The sequence below is a fragment of the Juglans microcarpa x Juglans regia genome, chromosome 1D (assembly GCF_004785595.1).
Source record: "Juglans microcarpa x Juglans regia isolate MS1-56 chromosome 1D, Jm3101_v1.0, whole genome shotgun sequence".
Lineage (NCBI taxonomy): Eukaryota > Viridiplantae > Streptophyta > Magnoliopsida > Fagales > Juglandaceae > Juglans > Juglans microcarpa x Juglans regia.
In genome coordinates, this window is record NC_054594.1 from 38,773,413 (window position 1) to 38,796,715 (window position 23,303).

General features: G+C 35.1%; 1 protein-coding gene across 1 annotated transcript; it reads left to right on the forward strand.

Moving 5' to 3' along the window:
* The first annotated feature begins 14,511 nt into the window (after positions 1–14,511).
* On the forward strand, positions 14,512–19,287 carry LOC121266173 (sulfate transporter 3.1-like). Its single transcript, XM_041169924.1, has 12 exons — positions 14,512–15,088; positions 15,198–15,405; positions 15,552–15,723; positions 15,833–15,898; positions 16,417–16,530; positions 16,888–17,004; positions 17,273–17,399; positions 17,713–17,999; positions 18,139–18,329; positions 18,463–18,548; positions 18,650–18,726; positions 18,861–19,287. Exons 1-12 carry the CDS (start codon positions 14,773–14,775, stop codon positions 19,050–19,052), a joined length of 1,953 nt encoding a protein of 650 aa, XP_041025858.1. The 5' UTR covers positions 14,512–14,772; the 3' UTR covers positions 19,053–19,287.
* The last annotated feature ends 4,016 nt before the right edge of the window (positions 19,288–23,303 follow it).

A 23,303-nucleotide genomic window follows, 5' to 3' on the forward strand; every position in this document is an offset into this window, starting at 1 on the left:
TAAGATGTTCCACCAGATATATGGTTTGCAACAACTACAATGTTCAAGCTTCAAAGGTCTCTCTACGAGCTTCTGCTACAAGATCCTAGTCGATCCCTTTCCTTTGTTCTATTAAGGTTATCTAGAGTGACTGATTAGGAAGTACACCTTCCAATCCTTTATACGCTCAGGCATAGCTCACGGCCATCAATGATCATATGATTAGCCATGTTCTCCAATGAATTAGCCTCATTTTACAGCATGCACCCTGCTTCCTTACTGTGTCTTGCTTTTGCAATCTTAACAAGAAGCTCGACTCATCTTTATCTTGAATCTCCCATTTGAGATGCAACAGCTTAATTCTTGTAGGATTGATCATCGTTTTAAGATGATTCGACCTAAACTCAATATTAAGGTGACTAATGCCGTTTCCACTCCAATTTTCAACTGGAATTGGTAGAAAACTTGGGGAGACAATGGTCATTAGGTTCTAAGATAAATGATGCAACGGGCCGGTAATTAACTTTCATCACTTAAAAGAGCCTCCCCAAGCTCGTTCAAACCCTAAGAAGTCAGCTGTCTGCCTTTCAAAGCCCATTTCAACCCCAGCCCAAGAATAACCTCGGCTTTCCGTTAATGGGCTTTTTGTGAGGATGGAATGGCTCATCTATAACAAAATCCCAACGCCGTACGACCATATATTTTGGTCAACAAAATGACGCTTGGGCCATGAACTGATTCTCATTATTTAATTTGGTGATGTAATATATAATTAATTCCCAACCGATCTCGTCTATTACTTTCATGAAACTTCAATTTAGTTTTTTCTCAAAAATCGTGGATACCTGAAATCTTACGTAAAATAAATGAAGGTAGGAATTAGTAGTAGTTATAATATAAATACGAGTAATTCTACTCATCATCTTAATTCTCATCATTCTCTCATCATCACATGATATGATATTAGATGATTGGAGACTATTTATTATATTTTACTTATAAACTTATTATCTAATGCCACATCATGAAATGATGAGAGGATGATGAGAAAATGAATGATTCTTGATCTAAGGCCATATTATCACTTGATCTATAAACCTTTTAATCACAATATGCGCGCTAGCTTATAATATCCATGATTAAGTCGATGTTTTTTAATGTCATTTTCAGTTGGACATGATTCTTGTAGATACCCGCCATGACTCAAAATGTCAACCTACATCAGTGGGGGCATGCAGCTAGCTAGTATGTGTGTGTATATATAACTTTAATCGGACTCATGCACCTTTTGTAATGTGTGCCCAGTAGCACTATTGCTTTACTATTTAATTTGTTTGTCCTATTTTTAATTTTAGTACTTTTGTTTGTTTGTTTGTTTTCTTATAAGCTAGGACGGATGAAATCAAAATCAATGATATTAATGTTGGATCGGATCGGATGGGGATGGCCGCCTAGTCTTCCCTTACTTTCTTTTTGTTCCATTTGAAATATAAAATCAAGGGTTCATTCGAGCGAGTACATGCATGAAGAACATTCCTATATATGGTCCTTATAATAGTAAGTTAATGGGAAAAAAAGAAGAAGAGGAAAAACAAAAAGAAAACAAAAGAAACAAAGTAAAGGCGCACATTCTAGACATGTGTCGATGGGGAGCTATTCATGGGTCTGACAGTGCATATATATATATATATAGATTCCAATCTTCTTACAAAACATTAAAAAGAAAAAAAAGTCATGCACGTCGACTGATCTTTTTCTTTTGTTGAAGATCGACAATAATGAAAAGGAGTTGAGAATTAGGGCCCCCTACTTGAGGATATATATAGTCACATCTCCATCGATCTCATTAGAAAGTCCGCTAGCTTGTCCTTCAATAATTAGAAAAAGTCCACAATATGGGACCCTAGCTAGCTGCATTATATATGTTGGTTGGCAACTTTCCTTTCGCGACATCTCCATTTTTCTAATTCATTCATTATTGCTCTTTTTGATGATTGTTGTTCTTATTTATATATATATATATATATGTGTGTATGTATATGTATATTACTCTGATCTTATAATATAAATTCATATGAGAATGCTAATTAATGTGACTACATTATATAGACAATATATAAAAATCTCATATAGAAACCCTACTCTCGCTCTAGATTTCCCTTTTTTCTGTACACAACCACCCCCTAAAAAATTCAGACTAGAGGAGGGAGGGCTCCCTCCCTCATCCCCCTTCTCTCTAATTTTTCTGGTTTGTTTGTTTTCTCATTCACAGGAGGGCGAAATGCAGATTTGTTGTTCTCTAGAGCCAGTAATCACCACGCGCCCTACCGCAAAATTTCCAAGGCATCGATCCTTCAAATGGACCAAGAATCTCGTCAAACGGAACGGCGCATGAGCTAGCCACATGTGCGGCCCAAAGTGCATTCATGACATCCACGTGCCACCGCAGGGTGAGCTCTTTCGCTGCCACGGACTACTTTTCTGAGACCAGTGCCATCGGTTTCTTCAGACCTGACATTCCGCCGTTCTTCCATGGGGGCGCGTGTCCCTCACACGCCACCACAGTCTCAGTGTTTGCATTTTTATTTTATCTAAGCTTGAAAATGCCAATCTATAACTTTTCAGCCTATAATTCGCTATTTTTCCATATATCTTTTACATTTTTTGTTATTTCCTTTATTTTAGGTTTTAAAAAAAAATACAATCTCTTAGATTTTCGTCTATATAATGTGTCCTCTACTCTGTCTTAGACAGAGTGTGAGGTTATTTAATTCTGCCTTAGGACAGAATGTTGAGTTTGTTAAACCTATCTTTAGACAGAGAGTTGTATCTCAGACGGTTTGTCTATAGAGAGTTACAATAATAGACCAAACCATGTTAGTTAGAAAGAAATTTATGTATTGAGGAGCCTTAAAAGCAGTAATTGACTTATATTTTGTATATCTCAAATCAAGAATGTAATATCTCATTATGAATGAATGAAATTTGTTCTACCTTTGAGAAAATAAATATATATATATATAGACAGTATATGATCAGAAAGAAAAGTTGCATGGCCTGGCTGCTTAATCGACTGGGGCTTGTAATAAACCAAGAAATTAGCATTGCAGGCCGGGCTTAATTGTCAGCCCTCCTTCCTAGCTAGTTATCTGGTCCACGAATTAATTCTGAGCATTTCACACAGGGATATTATAATCGAAGATCTCTTTGTGCATAGTGAATTGGACCCCATCTGGCTATAGAGTCATGACTATAATTGAAATCTCTCTCTTCGGTGTGATTAACTCAACCTATCTCAAATCAATTATCATCGATCAAACTTACTATTATTTCAAATTTTCAAAAAAAAAAAATCCATCTCAACTTATTTCATACATTAAATATATATCAATTTATTTACGTTAAAACACATATCAATAATACCTACAAAGTATTACCATTCACAGATTAATTAAGATAATCTGACATCACTCAGCATCCACTTAACTTGTGACAAATGCTGCACATGATATGGTCGCGGGTTAGGATACCTCTAAACCACATGAATTTAGAAAGTGCAGTACCTTTTCGAGATCACTTGCAGCAATGGTAATGGATTTTGGGTTCAAGGGAATCTTACACATGATGACATGAGAGCTAGGGCTGACTTGCGAAAGCAACTATTGGTGAGCAATATGTACGTAGAGGAAGACTACAAGAGATTAGGCAAGCGAAGAGTTTTGAGTGGATGGCCGGCAGTTGACAGTGATATTGAGAGGGAGAGATCAGAGAGAGAGAGAGAGATTGCAGCAGCATGCGAACTTGGCCTAGCTAGCCCTTATTGGTGTGCGTCCTTGATGATCGATCACTTTCTTTTGTCTTCCCTTTAGCATGTGGTAGCTTTTTATGATCAGACTTTATTCATCTATATGCATGCATACCTTTTGGAACATGATACATATATAGAACAAAAAAAGGGTGATTAATTCCCTTAATTAGCTCGTTTCGCCGAATTGTACATCTAATATTATAATGCGCGCGCGGTATGTTGCCATTGGTGAGCAGTAATCATAGGAATGCGACAAAGAAAATGTGGGAATACAAAACAGTTGCCAAAAGATATACTCATGCAACCCCATGAGGGTAGTGATGAATGCAAGAATTTGCTCTTGACCACATGAAAATTCAAGTTTATAATAATTAAGACAACAGCTGAAGATCATGTGGATCGAGGCTTATTAATTCTGTCAAACTTACGAACTACTCTGTTGTTTTCACTTGACACTGATGATCATTAGGTTGACTAGTACTGCATTCTGCTACGTACTGATCTTATTGAAACAACCATTAATGCTGAATTTTTTTTGTCACAATTCTTGATAAACGATAAAGAAACCATTCCCTTCCCAATTCCACATAGGCCTATATATATTTCTCATTGAAAGCTGATGCATTTTAATTTTTTTCCGGTCTTAGTATTAAATTAGGAGTAGGAATCAGAGATCAGTGGAGTAATTTACTTACATTATCCAAGCAGTAATTGGATTAGGAGTACTAAGAAAAACAAGCAATTTGGTAATATTAATTACTTGTTCATCAAGGGAATATTAATAATTTGGAGTCTATAAATTAATAAGATTGCTTCTAAAAGATATGGTGGCTTCCGTACAAGCCTCAAGTGTGACTTTAGCCCAAGATGGTCGTCTCTTATGCACAAAGAAAAGAGAAACGTCTTTGGAGACTAGTAATTAAGAGTTTGCTTATATATATATATATATATATATATATATATGCTATGATCAGCTATATACTAACCGCTTTTGTTTCCTTTAGCTTCTGTATGCGTGATAGTAAAATATAATGTGCATTGTTAGGAGTATGGAATGTTTAGGTAGACTCATTACAATGATCATCATCTTCTTCTACTTAATATTTTATTGAGGAGGTTTTTATTTCCAATAGATGTATTATATATATAAAATTAATATTCAAAACGAATCTCAGTATCGATCTGTATATAAATTGCTTGATTTTATTTCTACTAGTCTATCATTTGGTACCATTGCCGACCGACTGTCAGAAGAAAAGCTTGAGCACCACAAATTAATGTCTTCCGGTCCATGGTATGCTACATTTCAGAAGCATATATTATATATAGCAAAACTGATCCTTTCGATCCTCTTATCAATACGTGCGGCTTATATATAGATAATTCAGCCTCTGTGAGGCTAGCTCTTTGAAGGACTAGGCCGATAAACTCTATATATTCTTCAATATCTTAGATTTTATAATCTCCAATTTCATTCTATTTACTAATTTATAAATGTGTCACGTTAAAATATTGATATATGAACAGATATAAAGCATAAAATTTAAAATAAAAATAGCATTAATTAATTGTTCTTGAAAGACAATTTAGACGTTATTATTGCTTTAATTTCTTAAAAGTTGGAAGTGGTATCTCCAAATTACTGTGATTTCGCATACACCACGGGAGAGAAATCTACCACGTCATGAATAATTCTCATGGCTCTCTTTCATTCAGGGTTCCACATCATGATCATGAGTAAATACAAAGTATCGATATATAATATATATATATATATATATATAAATTTCAAAGCTTCATAATTTCATATATAGGGCCCTTGGTTATCAATCGATTGGTGGTGTTCTTAACGTACAGTGCTTCCCACAAATTTAATGGGATTTTTCTTCCACGTGGGCTGTCAACTTTTAACTTATGGCCTATATATGTAGTTGAATATCACAATTATTGGTCTCACTCAAACTGTATGTATAGCTAATAATATTACATGAACCATCGATCGATCTCGGTGGGTTCCTCCAAACCCTTATAAATTAATGCCAGTATTAATAATGCTGATGAGGATCGGAACCAGATCATGTCCAGTGTCTAACCGCACGTACAACTTGTCATCTTGTAAAAAGGAATAGTAACATTAATTTTAGGTTGCTCAGCTTCAATTTAGAGAGCCTATCATGTCTAGCTCGTTAAATGCAGTACTTCAGAGTGTCCTGATCTATGACCTTTAGTTTCTCACCACAATATCGATTAATGTCAACTGTGCATTATTCTGCGTTGCATGCATGGTGGTGTACTTAATTTATATATACCTAGTCCAGTTAACCAACTGCAATGGTCAAAAGGAATATCTTATTCTCGGATATTAGTGATCTCATAGAGTTTTTGTTTTTTTTTTTTTTTTTTTTACCGAAATTTAATACCTAGAGCGGGAGAAATACATACATATAATTAGATTTATTGAATATTTAATACTATCTGAGAAATTTATTCAGAAAGCGGTAAACAGTATGAGATCTAATTCATGTGTTTATCTGTCTTCCAGTACTTTAATTAGACCCTAAAATTTGGTAAAAAATTCTAGGAGATCCAATTGAATACCTTATTCTACTGATCTAAACCTACCCAACTTCAAATATTTCTCAGACCCCACGTACAGTGCCATGCATGTCCAAAATGCGTGATGGCATGCAGTACTGTAACCAGAATCAATATACTGCAGGCCGAATATTTTGTTCTTCTCTTTAAGATATATCTTGTAATTATAGTACTCGAATGCATGAGCTCCCTCTTCAGCATTCATCATGGATTCATGCATGATGCATGAGTCACATGACCAAACACGTACGTTAACTAAACTTTAATTAATTAGATTTCCTTCAACGACTAGAAAATCACAGGTAAACCTTTACCTAGATGCATGCTTCAAAATGGTTACTCATGAAAAGATCACTCACCCTCTCTCTCTCTCTCTCAATAAACTCCACTAAATTAAAAAAGAGTCATTACAAACCAATTAGAGCTAATGTATGGAGATCTATACAAAGCATTGCGTTAATAATAAAGGGTCGGGTTTGGGATTAAGGAAGCTGCGCGATATTATTACCAAGAAGAAGATGTCATCAGTACACTCGATCAGCTAGCTAGCTAGAAGATGACATGAGGCAGGTTATATAACTGCTGCACTTTATAAATTAATTAACATGCACGTTGGAACTGCCAATTATAAGTCTTGTGCATGTCGTGTATATATGTACACATACGATGATACGAATACTTCATCAACAATAACCCTATATTATAAACATATATATTATATGTTTCCTCCGATCGATCATGATTCATGACCTCTTTGGTGCCGTGTGGTCTCTAAACATATCAAGCAGGGAATTATTCTGTTCAAATATGACATTCCCTATACCTAAAAGTCGATGTAGCTTCTTTGAAGAGATTGTCAATCCTTGAAAGATCAGTGCAATAAGCTTAAGGTAATGGGTTAGTGGGAATATGTAGTATCAGCTGGGGGAGGTTATATTGGGGGAGGTTCATTTTCACTAATTAATGGAGCTAGGAATATTGTTAGGAGCTGATCAGGATCACATTAGTTGTTAATTTGTAATTATTACCTTCGTCATTATTAATACACATGATGTACAAAATCTTCAAACGTGCTTCAAAAAGAGAATCAAGAAAGCTGCTCCAAATTGTCCTTTTCCACTCTAGCTAGTAGACTATGGAACATATGTTCAATCATGTCATGAGCATCTCTTCAATAATGTTGCCATTCACTTTCTTCTTTATTTATACTTTTAAACTTACTGCAACTTTGTGGATTAGCAAAAACAAATTATGATATTCATGAATCATGACATCGGCTCCAGCTAATTAGCTTCTGTCATCCATATGTCTGCATTATCTTAGAAATTAACTAAACTCTAATTAGGAAAATTCTGTCATCCATATACTAATTAATATTTTCTTGGTACGAATAATCTGCGGGTAGTTTTCAGTTGAATGCACGAGGCCGGATATATAGTACCATTAATTAATATAATGTAAAGAATTATTCTGTGGTTTCATTCTCAATGAAATAGATCAGGATTCAATATATGGGTACATTAAGGGATAGGATATATCCTATCCGATGCTGATCGTAATCATCATTATCATTATCATTATTCGTATTGTTATTAATTATTAATGTTACCATTAATTAAGGTTTATTATTATTTTTTATAGACCGAATATATTAGGTCGTGACAGCCATAAGTATGATTAGATCATCTGTTCCTTAATACAGTTACTAAAAATAACACTGATTTAATTAAGCTGATCATACTATTTTGTTCGATCCCTAGTACGTATAACTAGTTCCCTGAATATATAGCTTAATTCATGATCTAATCATATTAATGATTAATTTTATATTAATTTTTCTGAGTGTTAATAATTTGTGAAAGTGGAGGGGTCGTGTGAATTATTCTAGATAGATACTACATGATTCATATATATCTTACTGTTGTGATCGATCTCGCTATATGTATTGATATGTAGCGCCATTATCCATTAGTCCTGATTTTCTTCGTAAAAGAAATAAGAGCTAATTCATGAAGGAATAGAAGTTAGACAGTGTAGAATTCCTTTACTCCATATATACATCATGCATGACGTACGATTCTTATCCTGGAGTCAAGACGTTTATTGTTAAGATGCATTATGATAACGTCTAAATTAAGAGCTAGCTTAATATTGTATCGTTAGACATTGTGTGGACCATTTCATCTCAAAAATCTATATATTTATTTTAATTATTTTCTTGAAGGAAAAAATAATTATTTAAAATTGTGCCATCTCTAGATCAGCTAATTGATCAATCCACTTACTTATTAAATATGAAAAGCATATATTAATTCGTTCGTGTAACCAATGAGATTTTCAATCGGATAGCAAAAGTGAGCAAAGGGAGTAAATTAAATGGTTATCACTAATATCACCCTTTCTCGCTATGATTATAGAGGGGGAAATGCAATGAAAGAAGGAGATTCCCACCTTCCGCCTATGAAATCAAAGGGATATATATAAAGTAAAGCTAGACATAACTAGTTTTATTAGAGTGTGTAGATCGTTGTCGACTTTGAAAGAAATTAAGTGAGATTTATAATTAAAAAAATAATTTTTTCATGTGACCTCAAATTTACTTACTATTTTTTAATGGAGTACTGTGCGGAACTTATAAATCTTAAAACTGCAAACATCATATATATATATATGTGGAAAAAATTGAGAGCAGCCACTATTGGGAGCAGTCATTTTTGTACACCTTACGTAACATCATCTAAACCACACATCTCTTAAATTCAAAATTAGAGAGAGACGATGAGAGAGAGCTGATGAAAGAGAGTGGAGACGAGATGAGAGAGAGAGAGCAGAGATTAGAAAGACTGAGATGAGAGAGAGAGTCGATGAGGGATGAGAGAGAGAGTTGAGGAGAGAGAGAGAGAGAGAGAGACGATGAGAGAGATATATGGTGAGAGAGAGAGAGTCGAGGAGAGAGAGACGATGAGAGAAAGAGAGCTGCGATGAGAGAGAGAGACAATGAGAGAGAGACGATGAGGAATGAGAGAGAGAGTTGAGGAGACAGAAAGAGCGGATGAGAGAAAGATGAGAGAGAAAAAACTGATGAGATGGATGATGGAGAGAGAGAGAGGAAGAGAGAGAGAGGGGTAGAAGCTGTCTGGTGCATTTTGCACAAAAAAGAAAAAACTAAAAGGATGAGAAGCAGCCACATAGTGTATGCAATCTGTACACAATTACAGTGTCTATTCTGTAGCACTACTCTATATATATATATATAACACTTTTTTAGCCGCCATCGTGCATTCATCAGTAACCACATATGTCGTGAAACACACAAAGCCACAATTTGACCAAATTCCATGAACATGAGTACTACAACTGCCGGATGGAAGCTTCACATTTAAATTAATTAACTAATAGCAATCTTCAACATAAACCGATAAACGTGTATAATGTGTACATGGGCGTGTTTTTCTCTCTATCGCGCACACTTTTTGATTTCAATGGACCATGAGCAGTCATGACTCATGATGAGGGGGCTTGATTTGAATCCAGTACTACTCTTGGAGCAGTGACTTCAGCTTAGAGCCGGCCCGCGCTTTTATATATATATATATATATATATATATATAATCTATAACCCGAAACATATACATGCAGCACAAATAAGAATTAAAAAAAACATATTTTAAGCCTTTTCAGTGTCCAAAATTGCATTTAATTGACATAAGACAAGTTTGATAAATCTGTACATAAATGATTGACCTCATAAAAGTTGAAAATAACTCTTATATAAACTAAGAAATTAAATAGTGGGTATACATAAATGCATGAATTTTTCAAATTTTATTTGCTTTAATTTGATTCGTTTGAAGATATATGCAGTCATTTAAAATATATTATTCGTGCTGATCATTCACGTAGTTTTGATAAAAGCAATGAAGGCAGTACTGAAAGTTAAGGAGATTGAGATCAAATATAGCAGCCTAGCTAAATTATAAGCAAATTAAAACAAAGAGATTATACCGATGGAAGTTGGTAGCTAGGCTATTAACTTCGTCATTGCAGTAGTCATTAAAGATTGAGAGGAAATCACACCAACCTTGTTTCTTTTCTAAGAAAGTTTCAGCTAACATTAATATATATATATAAGATATATCCCTGCCATTAGACTGTACAACTTAAGTAACGCAATATATATGAATATATATATATATATATTTCTAAGCAAGCTTGATATATTATAATTAAGGGAGACATAAATATATGAATAGGGGCTAGGTAGGGGAATCCTGACAAATACCCTTTCTTAACTAGCGCAACAATATATAAAAAGAAAAAAAGGCACCGTAAACAAATAAATATTTCCTACCTTTCCTGCTAAGATCAGGGAGCCGTACAAAGTGACTATTTTTCTAGAATTTGAGAGTGAGATTGTGGTTCTATGACAGTAGGCTATGGTGATTGTAGTGATTGTAGTGATTGCATTTTGTTTTGAAGTAGCTGTTGGGGAAGTCCATTGCCTCATTTTCACGATCATGTGGCCAAATATGATAACTCTTATAATAAAAAGCTAGATAAAAGAAATTGAACTCCATCACATTATACGTTGTTGCAAAACTACACACTTTCTCAAAAGAATACAAGTGATTCTCATGCCAGGAGCAAAAGTAAAAAAAGTGCAGCTCATGGATTGTGGCAGAGATAGACTACCAAGGGACTAAAGAGGAGGTGATGATCGTCGGGAACCAACGGTTCAAATATTTTACCAAACTCTTTAAATACATATATATAAGAGTATCCTAACAAAATTTGAGAAAAGCAGTAAGGAAATCAGTAAGATAGAGGTGAAAATAGACGGATTACAGTTTGGACTAACTTCGGTAAACTTTGACAGCGCGTGGGACCCACACACCTATCTCCTTGCAGCCACAACAGTCATATCTGAAGGATTTAATGGTGAAAAATCCATTCGTCCGATGAGTCTGGTGAGAAAAGCTCTTGGAAGGGGTGGCACGTGAGGTCCACACGCGACGATTATCACAAAACTACCACTTCTCTCTGAACAATTGGCAACCTAGGAGCCTTCTCATGCCGCACATGTCTGTTAGATGTTGCTGGAAAACTGCAAATCTATCTTTTCAATCTTGGTGGAAACAAAACAATTAAGAAAGTGGAGTTAACTTTATAGACAAAATAAGTAAATGGAGAAAGAGGAGAATAAAAAGGAGGAGAAGCAGAGGCTTCCCCCTACTCTTTGGCAAATTAAAAAATCAGATCTAGGCTTTTTGAAGGCATTCTAAGAGAAAGCTTCTAGATTAGTTAGGAATGCTTTATATATCTATTACTATATATAAAAGCAGAGTTATATAATTCTGAGTGGCATTCTATCTATAAAAGTAGGCATTCTATCCATTAAATTTGAAGTGTTATGTTTATGAAGCTGTAAACATTTTAAAAACAATATTTCATTATGAACCATTATAACTTTTAAATTTCATTTCATTTCTTACATATAAAGATATAAACCAATTTAAGACTCTATCCAAAAGCACTAATTCAACATTTATATTATTTTATATTTTAAGCGGAGTCATATGACATGATGTGACATCTTATCCATAAAATAGGTATTCTATATATTAAACTTGAAGTGTTATAATTATGAAACGGTAATCCTTTTAAAAGTAATGTTTCATTATAAAGCGGTAATCTTTTTAAAATCAATATTTCATTATGAACAGTTATAACTTTTAAGTTTCATTTTATTTCTTATGTATAAATATATAAATTGATTCAAGTCTTCACCCAAAGGTATTATTTCAATTTTTATATTGTTTCGTTAAATAAATCGTCTTATAAACCGTTTTAAATTTCTTTACTATAAAATTCACTCTCTTTTTAAATCTCTCTCATACATAATATACATAATAATATATGCATTGTGCGGATTATAGTCTCGTATTATAATGGACAAACGTCCCAAGTATAACTGTTCAAATTTTAACTTTTTTGTTTGAATGATTTTTGCAGTGCTGCGCATTTTTAAGACGAAATATGAGTTTCATTTCTAAAAATGAATTTTTGAGACAGAATTAAAATCATCCCAATAAAAATTCGTTCCAGATTCTACAATTTGTTACGGCGCATATATGTGACCACCTCAATTGTCACGGTTTAATTAATTAATCGTCGACACAAGTCATGAACGTCCCTTCAAATTTAAAAGACACTACTATTATTGGGTCAACTTTTCCATTTGAGCAGTACTACGAAGGTGTAGCACGTGATGGGTCTCGAGTCGAGCAATTTTTTTTTAATTGTTTTAATTATTTTTTTATATTTTTAAATACTTTTAATAATTTTCCATTTTAATTGGATGAGGTGGAAGTAGGATTTTGACCAGATGGCAACAATATTAATGGGATCAAAGATAGCGTCAAATTATTACGAGCCTCGACGTAAAGTTAAAAAGTCACATCATCGTCATCATTCCAACTGATCGGTTTTTATCTATTTATTTATTTTCTCTAATTAAGAAAATTGAAGCACAGCCACACACATATATAGTATATACTTTTCATTAGAGGCTTGGCCTGACACGTTCTGATTTACTATATCCAGTTCTTTTACGTAAAGTCAGTAGATATAATTGATATATAATCGTCTATATTATGTTAGATTTAAAATAAATTATTTCTCTCTCTCATCGACTTAATCTATCTCTCTCATCAGCTCGATCTTTTCCTCTCATCAGTTCTAATAACTTGATCTCTCTCTTCTTAGCTTTCTCTTATCTCTCCCATCATCTTAATCTATATCTCATCAAGTATCTCTACGTAATTCACATTTATACCAGATATTTATAACAAGCATTTTTCTACCATATTACATATCATCTACATTTATTTAAACTAAATACCATCAGCTGCATGGAATCAGAAGGAAAATAAAAATAAAAAAACAAAAACAAATGGATCGAGATCTGACACTACAATTAATATTATATATATATATATATATATTGACCAATTGAGCTTAATTAAACGATCATATTAATGCATGTAAACTAATTAACTCCTAATTTCCCGGCCATTAATTTGCAATAGATTATAAATATCTCAAATTAATTAACTTGTTTTTCTTAATTAATATATGTTCCCAACCCCAGTCTCCAATACGAAAATTAACCAATAAATTAATTAATATATAGTACTGCGTATATACCCCTCCATCATGCATGGTATATACATATAGCAGTGGTACGTACTATATTGATCATGTGAAGAATCTTGCAGAGGATTAATGAGGCATTTTCAGTACTGTCTTAGTGTTTCCAAGAAATATCAACATCGGTAGGTGTTTATTGGTACAAATTAATTACCTTTACATAATATATATATATATATATATATATATTTTTTTTATACCAGAGCATGAGAGTTTCGAATCTAAATTTTTTATTTAAAGAACCGGATCATATGTGATCGTGTTATCAAATTCTGGATAATTAGCTTTGCTTTGCATAATTGAAGATGAAGAAGAATAAAAAAAACATATATGGATCGGCAAACAATTACTAAATCCCACTAACTACATACTAATGACAATTTGGCATGGGGGCCATATGACGACCCTGGCCTTGGATCGTTAATATTATTGTCATGACTTAAGTTAAGAATATCACTAACAAATTAAAGATGACCTAAAAGTGCTGATTAATTAAGAAGTAGTGGTAGCACGAGTACGATTAATACCAATATGTGGGGATCAAATCTTCCCCAAATCCCTTCCCAACTTCATTGGTCCGCGGGGGGCGAAATCCATCTTCAGCATGACATGTGGTGCGCAATCCCTGCATCCAATAGGAATGCGCCGCGTTTACTACTACATTGATCATGGAGGTAGTGAGACGCCATTATCATCACTGGCCTGTTAAAGAGGTCATATTTTTATGATCAGGGCCGGGGAAGCTGCATACAAGGTGGGTAGTCGGCTATAAGTCGCGTAGCAAAGCAGTGCAGGTCTATCTGAGGTCAAAGGGTTGGCAATTTGCCACGTGTTAAATAATAGCATGCAGTGGGTCCCTTTGAGCACTTGAAGATCCTCCACTCCTCCCTCACCACTTTAAATACACGCCCTTCTTACCATTTGTGTCATCCCACAGCTAGCTCTTGCCTTTAACGTCCCATATTTATCAAATCCTCTCTCTCTCTCTCTCTCTCTCTCTCTCTGTGGAATATATACATACCGCTGTTCACTACAACTAAGGCTACTCTCATTGCATCAGCTATATATATATACACACATATATATAGCACGAGAATTATATATAAGGCAGGCCAACTCAAACATTTATCTTATCTTGGCTAGCTTGCAGCAGTGTCTCAAAAACCTGACATAGGCTTCCAATGGGTAACGCAGACTATGAATGCCCACACCCTGTTGCACTTCCTCCATCCAAAACTCTATTCAAGTCCTTAGAATCGTCTCTCAAAGAGACTTTCTTTCCTGATGACCCCTTCCGGCCTTTCAAGAACCAGCCTCTTTCTAAGAAGGTTGTCCTTGGCCTTCAATACTTTGTACCAATCCTGGAATGGGCTCCTCGCTACACTTTTGACTTCTTCAAATCCGATCTTATTGCTGGAATCACTATTGCCAGTCTAGCAGTCCCTCAAGGGATAAGCTATGCAAGTTTGGCTAACTTACCACCAATTCTCGGATTATGTAAGTACTGTCTCAGATTTTGGTATCAAAACTTTTACATATGCTTGTTATGAATCTATTTCGGTAGAAATTAACGAGAAAACTAATCATGTGCTGATAATTAATGCAGATTCCAGCTTTGTCCCACCATTGGTGTATGCCATGTTGGGGAGCTCTAGAGATCTGGCGGTGGGCACTGTGGCTGTGGCATCCCTTCTCATATCTTCTTTGCTGGGGAAGGAAGTTAACCCTAATGAGAACCCAAAACTTTATCTTCAACTGGCTTTCACGGCTACGTTCTTTGCTGGACTCTTTCAAGCTTCTCTGGGCTTCTTAAGGTCTGCTTCTCTGATGATCTCTAGGGCTTTATATATGCTTGATGCGTTCCTGTTTTAGGGCATGACTAACGAGTATAGCTAGGTTTGATGCGGACAAAGACTTAACTATAATCTTTTTGAAATGACTTGAATGAATTAAACTGCAGACTTGGTTTTATCGTGGACTTTCTGTCTCATGCGACGATAGTGGGGTTCATGGGTGGAGCAGCCACGGTTGTCTGTCTTCAGCAACTTAAAGGGCTACTCGGGCTGGTTAATTTCACTCATCAGACTGATCTTTCCTCGGTCATGCGCTCTGTATTTTCCCAAACACACCAGGTACGTAATTATATTAATTAAATTTCTAATTTTAAAATGCTTAATATTTTTTTGTCCTATATTTTTTCATACCTTTTTTCCTTTTTTTGTTGGTGGTTGGTTTTTGCAGTGGAGATGGGAAAGTGGTGTTCTGGGGTGCTGTTTCCTCTTCTTCCTCCTCCTCACAAAATACTTTGTAAGTAGTCGTCTGGCCTAGTCGCATTTATATTAATTCTTTTCTAAGTTTCTAGTACTACTATGATTTAAAAAGGCTCGAAGTTTGTAAAATAATTAACCATATTACTAAGCAAAACTTGCATGTTGTTTACCCATGACCTAGCTGTTGCTGTCAATATAATTAGATATATAGCTAGCTATATCATGGTCCATAACACCACCAAAAACAATAATTACTTAACTTATTAAACGGGTTTTTCTTCAAGAGAAAGGCTACCATATATTTATGAGCCTACCTAAAAAGATAAACGTTAATTATTTTTATGTTTTCATTTTTAATGAAATCAAATGATGTTTAATAGGTAGAGAGAAAATATGAAAAATAAATAAACTATTCATGTATACCTTTTTGTGTGTGTGTGTGTATTATTACTAATTCGATCATATATACTCTTTTTGGAATCTAAATTATTCAATATATAAAATAGATCAATAAACTAACTTATTTATTTATTTGATGCTTGTGATGGGTACTAGAGCAAGAAAAGGGCGGCCTTCTTTTGGATAAATGCGATGGCACCTCTGACGTCTGTTATCTTGGGAAGCCTCCTCGTTTATCTGACCCACGCTGAAAAACACGGTGTTGAAGTGGTAACCTCTCTCTCTCTCTCTCTCTCTCTCTCTCTCTCTCTCTCTCCCCTCTTCCCCTCCTATCCCCAGGTACCCCCAGTTCTGGTACAATGTATCAACCTTCACCATGAGTATATATAAGATCGAGTACAATCCATGGAGTCCTGATGTCTGTTACAATGAAATATTCCCAATCAACATTTAATCTTCTAATTATCACACAGATTCTTGGATCACAAACACGTACATGCAAATTATCAAAATAACGCTACTTGTACGTACGTACATATAATTTAAAAAAGTAGATTAATTTATACAGGGATATTATTAACTGCACGGGGTGTAACCATTACTTTCTTTCTTTGTTCTTCCTCCCAGATTGGGCACCTGAAGAAAGGCTTAAATCCACCTTCGGTATCTGATTTGGCTTTTGGGTCTCCATATCTGATGACAGCCATCAAAACTGGAATCATCACTGGTGTCATAGGCCTTGCAGTAAGTGATCACGAAAGTTAGCTTGTTATGGTGCTTAAAATTTAAATTGCTATTTATAATATTATTAAAAAATGAATCGGCTGTCCTAAAGATCTAAGTTTAACGGAGTTAGTATAATAGAACAAGGACCTTTTTTTCATATTACTATAAATTAGCAACTAATAGATACTAAATAACAAGTAGTTATTTAGTGTATAGAATTCCAAGTAATTTATCAACAGTTCCCCTATGCCCGAATTAAGAAGGCTAACTGGTGGCTGTGAAACAGGAAGGAGTAGCAGTGGGGAGAAGCTTTGCCATATTCAAGAACTACCACATCGATGGGAACAAAGAGATGATCGCTTTTGGGATGATGAATATTGCTGGCTCTTGCACTTCATGCTACTTGACCGCAGGTACGGCCTGCATACATCTAGATCTTTTCCGACCTCTAAACTATTAGGGTTGAACTGGGTCAGGTCAAAGCTCCCCACCCAATCCAACCAAAACCCAAATCCAAATCTATGCCTGGGTTGGGACTCCTTTGGGCCGATTGGTCAACCCACTAGCTCAATTGAGCACTTCCCCAACACGATAATACTTCAAAAGAAATGTTCTGCCTTTCAAGAACTGAGCAAGAAACACTACCACATGCATCACCAACAACATTATCTTCCTCAACTGCTAATTATTAACCAGACATATATATGTCCGATATTGTGATTGCAGGACCATTTTCTCGAAGTGCGGTGAATTTCAATGCAGGATGTAAGACGGCAGTGTCGAACATAGTCATGGCAACAGCCGTGATGATCACGTTGTTATTCCTAACTCCTTTTTTCTTCTATACACCCCTTGTGGTGCTCTCTTCCATAATCATGGCAGCCATGCTTGGCCTTATTGACTATGAAGCTGCCATCCATCTCTGGAAGATCGACAAATTCGATTTCCTGGTGTGCATGGGTGCTTATCTTGGTGTGGTCTTTGGCAGTGTTGAGATTGGCTTAGTCATCGCGGTAAGTAGTACTACTGCATTAATGATCACGAAGTACCACATCATCATGATCGTTATCCTAACTAAACACGAAGACTTTTTGTTTCTGTTTACTAAATTAGTTGTTGATATATAAGGTTTTGTATGTGCAATATTTGCAGGTTACGCTATCTTTGTTAAGGGTTTTACTATTTGTAGCAAGGCCACGGACTTTTATCTTGGGCAATATTCCCAACTCCAATGTGTTCAGAAGCGTTGATCAATACCCAACTGCCAACAATGTTCCTGGAGTTCTCATTCTCCAAATTGATGCACCCATTTACTTTGCCAATGCAAACTACTTGAGAGAAAGGTACATCATGTATTATTATAAACAAGCATGCAATTTTGTGTATGTATGTGAACACGCGTGTTAATAAGTGAGCATGAAAATAATCTGATCTATATTTACTGATATGGTTGGAAAATTTCAATTTTTTTCTCAGGATTTCAAGGTGGATCTACGAGGAGGAAGAAAAATTAAAAGCTTCGGGAGAAACCAGCTTGCATTATATTATATTAGACATCAGTAGTAAGTTGTCAAGTCACAAACAGTTTGTTTTAAAGATCATGACATTAACTAGTTAACAAATATTCTCAGTGCTAAAGTAAGATGCGTTCATATGATTACAGCTGTGGGCAGTATTGATACGAGTGGGATTAGCATGCTTGAAGAGGTTAAGAAGAATGCCGATAGAAAGGGTCTCAAGGTAAGAAATTTTATTATTGTCGTTTCTCGTCTCAGATTTCATATATAATCAGTATCAAACTGTTATTATATTCCAAAAAATCGCCTTTATTTGAATCATGATTAGTTTATATATTATGTTACTTTTGAATTTAGCTCGTGCTAGCCAACCCAAGAAGCGAGGTGATTAAGAAGCTAGACAAGTCCAAATTCATCGAAAACATCGGCCAAGAATGGATTTATCTAACAGTAGGAGAGGCCGTGGCAGCTTGCAACTTCATGTTACACTCGTGCAAGCCAAACCCGGCCGCCGCCGAATTACATGATGCGCCAGAAAACAATGTCTGATAATTTAGCCGGCCACGATAGACTTAATTAGTGAGATAATCCAAATGTTGATACTGCATCCATAACCAGAGGCCAAAGTTGTCCGCTAATGAGGAAGCATGCATGCATATTACCTAAGTAATTGGCAGAGAGTTGTTTAGTTTTGGGGTGCTTCTGAATTACTGTGTACTGTAAATGAAAGTGAAATGTGAACGTAATCATGAATAGATCAATTCCCGAGCTAAGTTGTTTGATATAATGGGTGTCTTGGTGATCATGTATTAATCTCTCCAAATTATATATATATATATATATATATATATATATAAATAATCGACTTTTCAATTTTTGGCCACACTGTTGGGGTGATGATCACGTGCATGCTGATGCATCGGCGCTCAACAGTGATCGATATTTTAGATTCTTCCTAATTTCAATAGAAACCAGCACTACATGAACGATCATGATTATCATGACGCGCGCATTAATTACAGTACTGGGTGGGCGTTGCAAGGTTGCAGAAACCAAGGAAAACTGTACAAGGTACAGAGAGCATGATGCATGGAAGAAGAGAAAAAATATATATTCCACTGGAATTGAATGAGTCCTGGTTGTTAAATTCATCCGACTTACTGTTATTTATAAAAAATACAACTCACTTCAATTTAACTTAATATACAAACGTGCAGTCTAAGAAGACATTGGAGAGGGCCTCCTCATATACACTCTGCCACCCTAACAACTAACATAATTCCTATATACTAAAATAGCATTCAACTAATCAACAGAATATTTACCAAGAATAAAAGCATAATAAATTGAAAATTACAAGTAAAAACAAAATAGAGAGAATCATCCTTTTTCACGTTTTAGCTTTGCATGTAGAGCCTCTGCTAAACGACTTATAGCTGCTGTAAAAGACAGACAACCTATAGCTTGAGCTTTGGCTTCATTTTCATTGTGTAATAACCCCCCACAAGATAGAGAATAGAAATTTACTATTCTCATCTTGGATAAATGCGAGTGAAGGAGATAAGAAGGTAGAGTTTTGATAAAAATATCTGTCAGTTGAGATTAGGAAGCAACATGAGTTGTGGTGATGCTACCTTCTTGAATCTTGTCTTTGATCAGGTGACAATCCAGCTCAATATGCTTGGTGCGTTCGTGAAAAACGAGATTGACAGTGATGTGAAGAGCAGCCTAGTTGTCACAATAGAGGAAGACAATTTGTGGGTGTGATATTCTCATAGTAGTGAGTAAGTATCGGAGCCAGGTGAGCTCAGAGCAAGTGGCTGCCATGGGTCAATACTCAACTTCAACTGAGGAACGGAAGACCACAAATTGTTTCTTGGTTTTTCGAGAAACAAGGGAGTTGTCAAGAAAAATGCAATACCCTCCATGAGTAGTTGCTCTCAGACTCTGGTACCATGCAAAGTTGTAAAAATTAAGGAAAATTGTACAAGGGTACAGAGAGCACGATGTATGGAAGAAGAGACAAAAATGTATATTCTGTTGGAATTGAATGAATATATAAGAAGATACGGGAAAGGGCGTCATATACACTCTGCCACCCTAACAACTAACATAATTCCTATACTAAAATAGCATCCAGCTAATCCACATATTGAGGAATAATCCTACATTGCCTGTGAATAAGGTCTTGGGCATGTTTATAAGCAATGAACAATCTTTTCTTGTAGAACCGATTTTTCCAGATGAGTTAGGCCTATGAATTTTTTCATGGTATCAGAGCCTGCCACAGGACGAATGGAGGCCCACACTACTTATCCCGTGACAAAGACCAGAAAAAATACTGGCTTGCACGTGAGGAAGGGTGTTGAGGAATAATCTCATATTGCCTGTGGATAAGATCTTGGACATGTTTATAAATAATGAACAATCTTCTCTTGTAGAACCAGTTTTTCAAGATGAGTTAGGCCCATGAATTTCTTCACCACAGAATATTTACCAAGAATAAAAGAATAATAAATTGAAAAATACAAGTAAAGACAAATTAGAGAGAATCATCATTTTCCACATTTAAGCTTCGCATGTGGAGCCTCTGCTAAACGACTTGTAGCTACTGTAAAAGATAGACGCACGACCTACAGCTTGAGCTTTGGCTTCATTTTCATTGTGTAATAGGTGCTCTTTTGAAAGTTTGAAAATGATGTTTCCTTGGAATTGACCTGCTAACAGTAATAATATTGACAAAACTAATTTAGAGGTAGCTTGTATGAAAATAAGGCTTAAAGCTTAAACGAGCCAGCTAGCCATATGATGCAATATAATTAGTAAGAAACAAAAGTAGACAAACATACTGATCAATATAAAAAGGATGTGAGTATACGTAGGACCATTGACAGGACTGGCCAACAATTCGGGAGCTTGACTTTGAACCAAACTAGCGCGGCGCTAATTGATGCAGAGAACAGGATCTGGAAGATGATGAAGAAGAAGAAGAGGATCATTACTTTTCATTAGATTTTATGGTAATATCGTAAATGGGGTAATGTGATGTAACGTCCATGTGATCAATTTAAGATTATTTAAAGGTATTTCATCTTCTGGGCGGTTTAGGATTTGTAAATAGAATTAATTATATATAGCAGTTTTCTTGATAAAGCATCCACGAAGAGGTACTACGTACTTTGTTTCCTTCAAGCTAGGATTTTTTTTACATAAAAAAACCCAATTAAAATGTGATTAGTTTTGAACAAGAGTTTTATGGGATGGCTTTGCTAAGTGTTTAATTAACCGAAAATGAGACATTTTTAACGTCGACGTAATGAACTTTTATGGGATGGATGGCCTTTGCGACTTGTAGAAAATGCCGCAATGAAATCAGTATGAGCTTCAATAACAATGACCTAGTCATACATGAGTACCAAAACGATCTTAGTTAGAATGAGGTCGAGTCCGCTGGTAAGTATTACGGAAAAATAAATATTTTAATCACAAAAAATCCTATAAAAGTAAATTCATAAGTTGACGTGACTTAATCATGTGATACGTTAGATTGTAAAATTATTTTTATTATAAAGTAGATTTAATATATCATCATATGAAAATATGTCAGTTTATAAGTTTATTTTTATGTGATTTTTTTGTGGTTATAACAGAATTTCAATTTACCCGCTTTTCCCATTGAAAAGACAATATTCTCCCCTAAAACTCTAAAAAAAAGACAAAATCCCCTTAATTTCTTAAAGAAAAAGACGTTATAAAATAAAAATAAATAAACAAAAATACTTTTATAAAGAGAATAATTAAGGGCTAGTTGGGGTAGTAGAGTATTATTAGAATATTTCATAACTATTTATTATTGTATTATTACTTTTTACCTACTTTTTATTATTATTCACTATTATTCAATATCTATCATTACTTTTTCACTACTATTCACAGAATCTTTGAGATCACCTCACTACCCAAACACAACCGAAGAGTATATAATCTGGAATAATTGCAAATTAGGTGGTAGTTTGAGGGGATTTATGTAAATTTCCCTAAAAAAGTATTATTGTGCAATTGAAACTTTGATATTCAACAGACGACTTTGAATAATATTGACAGGAACCGACAGTGAACAGAGGAGCTCCAAAGCAAATTCAGTGTCAAAATAACTCATCAACTATGTACACGGCATTGGATTTGATCAAATAATCCCTATACAATACACTGATACAGTAAAGACTCTTGACTAAAACAGAACAAGATGAACGGTCTCTCAGATTAATCCCCGCCAGTTGCCCGGCCATGCGCGCAGTTGATGAAAAAGAAAAGGAAGATATTCTCTCTACTGATCCGAGTGCTTTTCGTAGTCATTCTCTTGTCTCCAATAACTCTTGGCAGGTACGTATTACAGAGATCATTGAATTTTTTATTTTATTTTATTTATTTATTTATTTAATGGAATAATACATACAGGCCCATACAGACGTGAATCTACAAAACTATCAAAACCTTGCAGTGCTTACAGGTTTAGCAGGTTGGAAAGGGATACAGATCAGCTAAAGGTAAATGGGAAAGAAAATGACATACCAAGGCCATCGCCACCACCACCCACCGGAGTGGCTCCACAAGAGATAAGCACTCCCTAAAGTGCAAGAAACAACCTTACATGTACTCATGATGGGTTGCTTTCGTTTCGGGTTTTTCTTTCAAGTATTGATATTTGTCCTTGTATTTGTCTGTTTGTATCAGTTCCTTTTATGATGCTTTGCAGAAAGAATATCACTACTGTTGTACTCTTGAGCATGCGTATCTCAA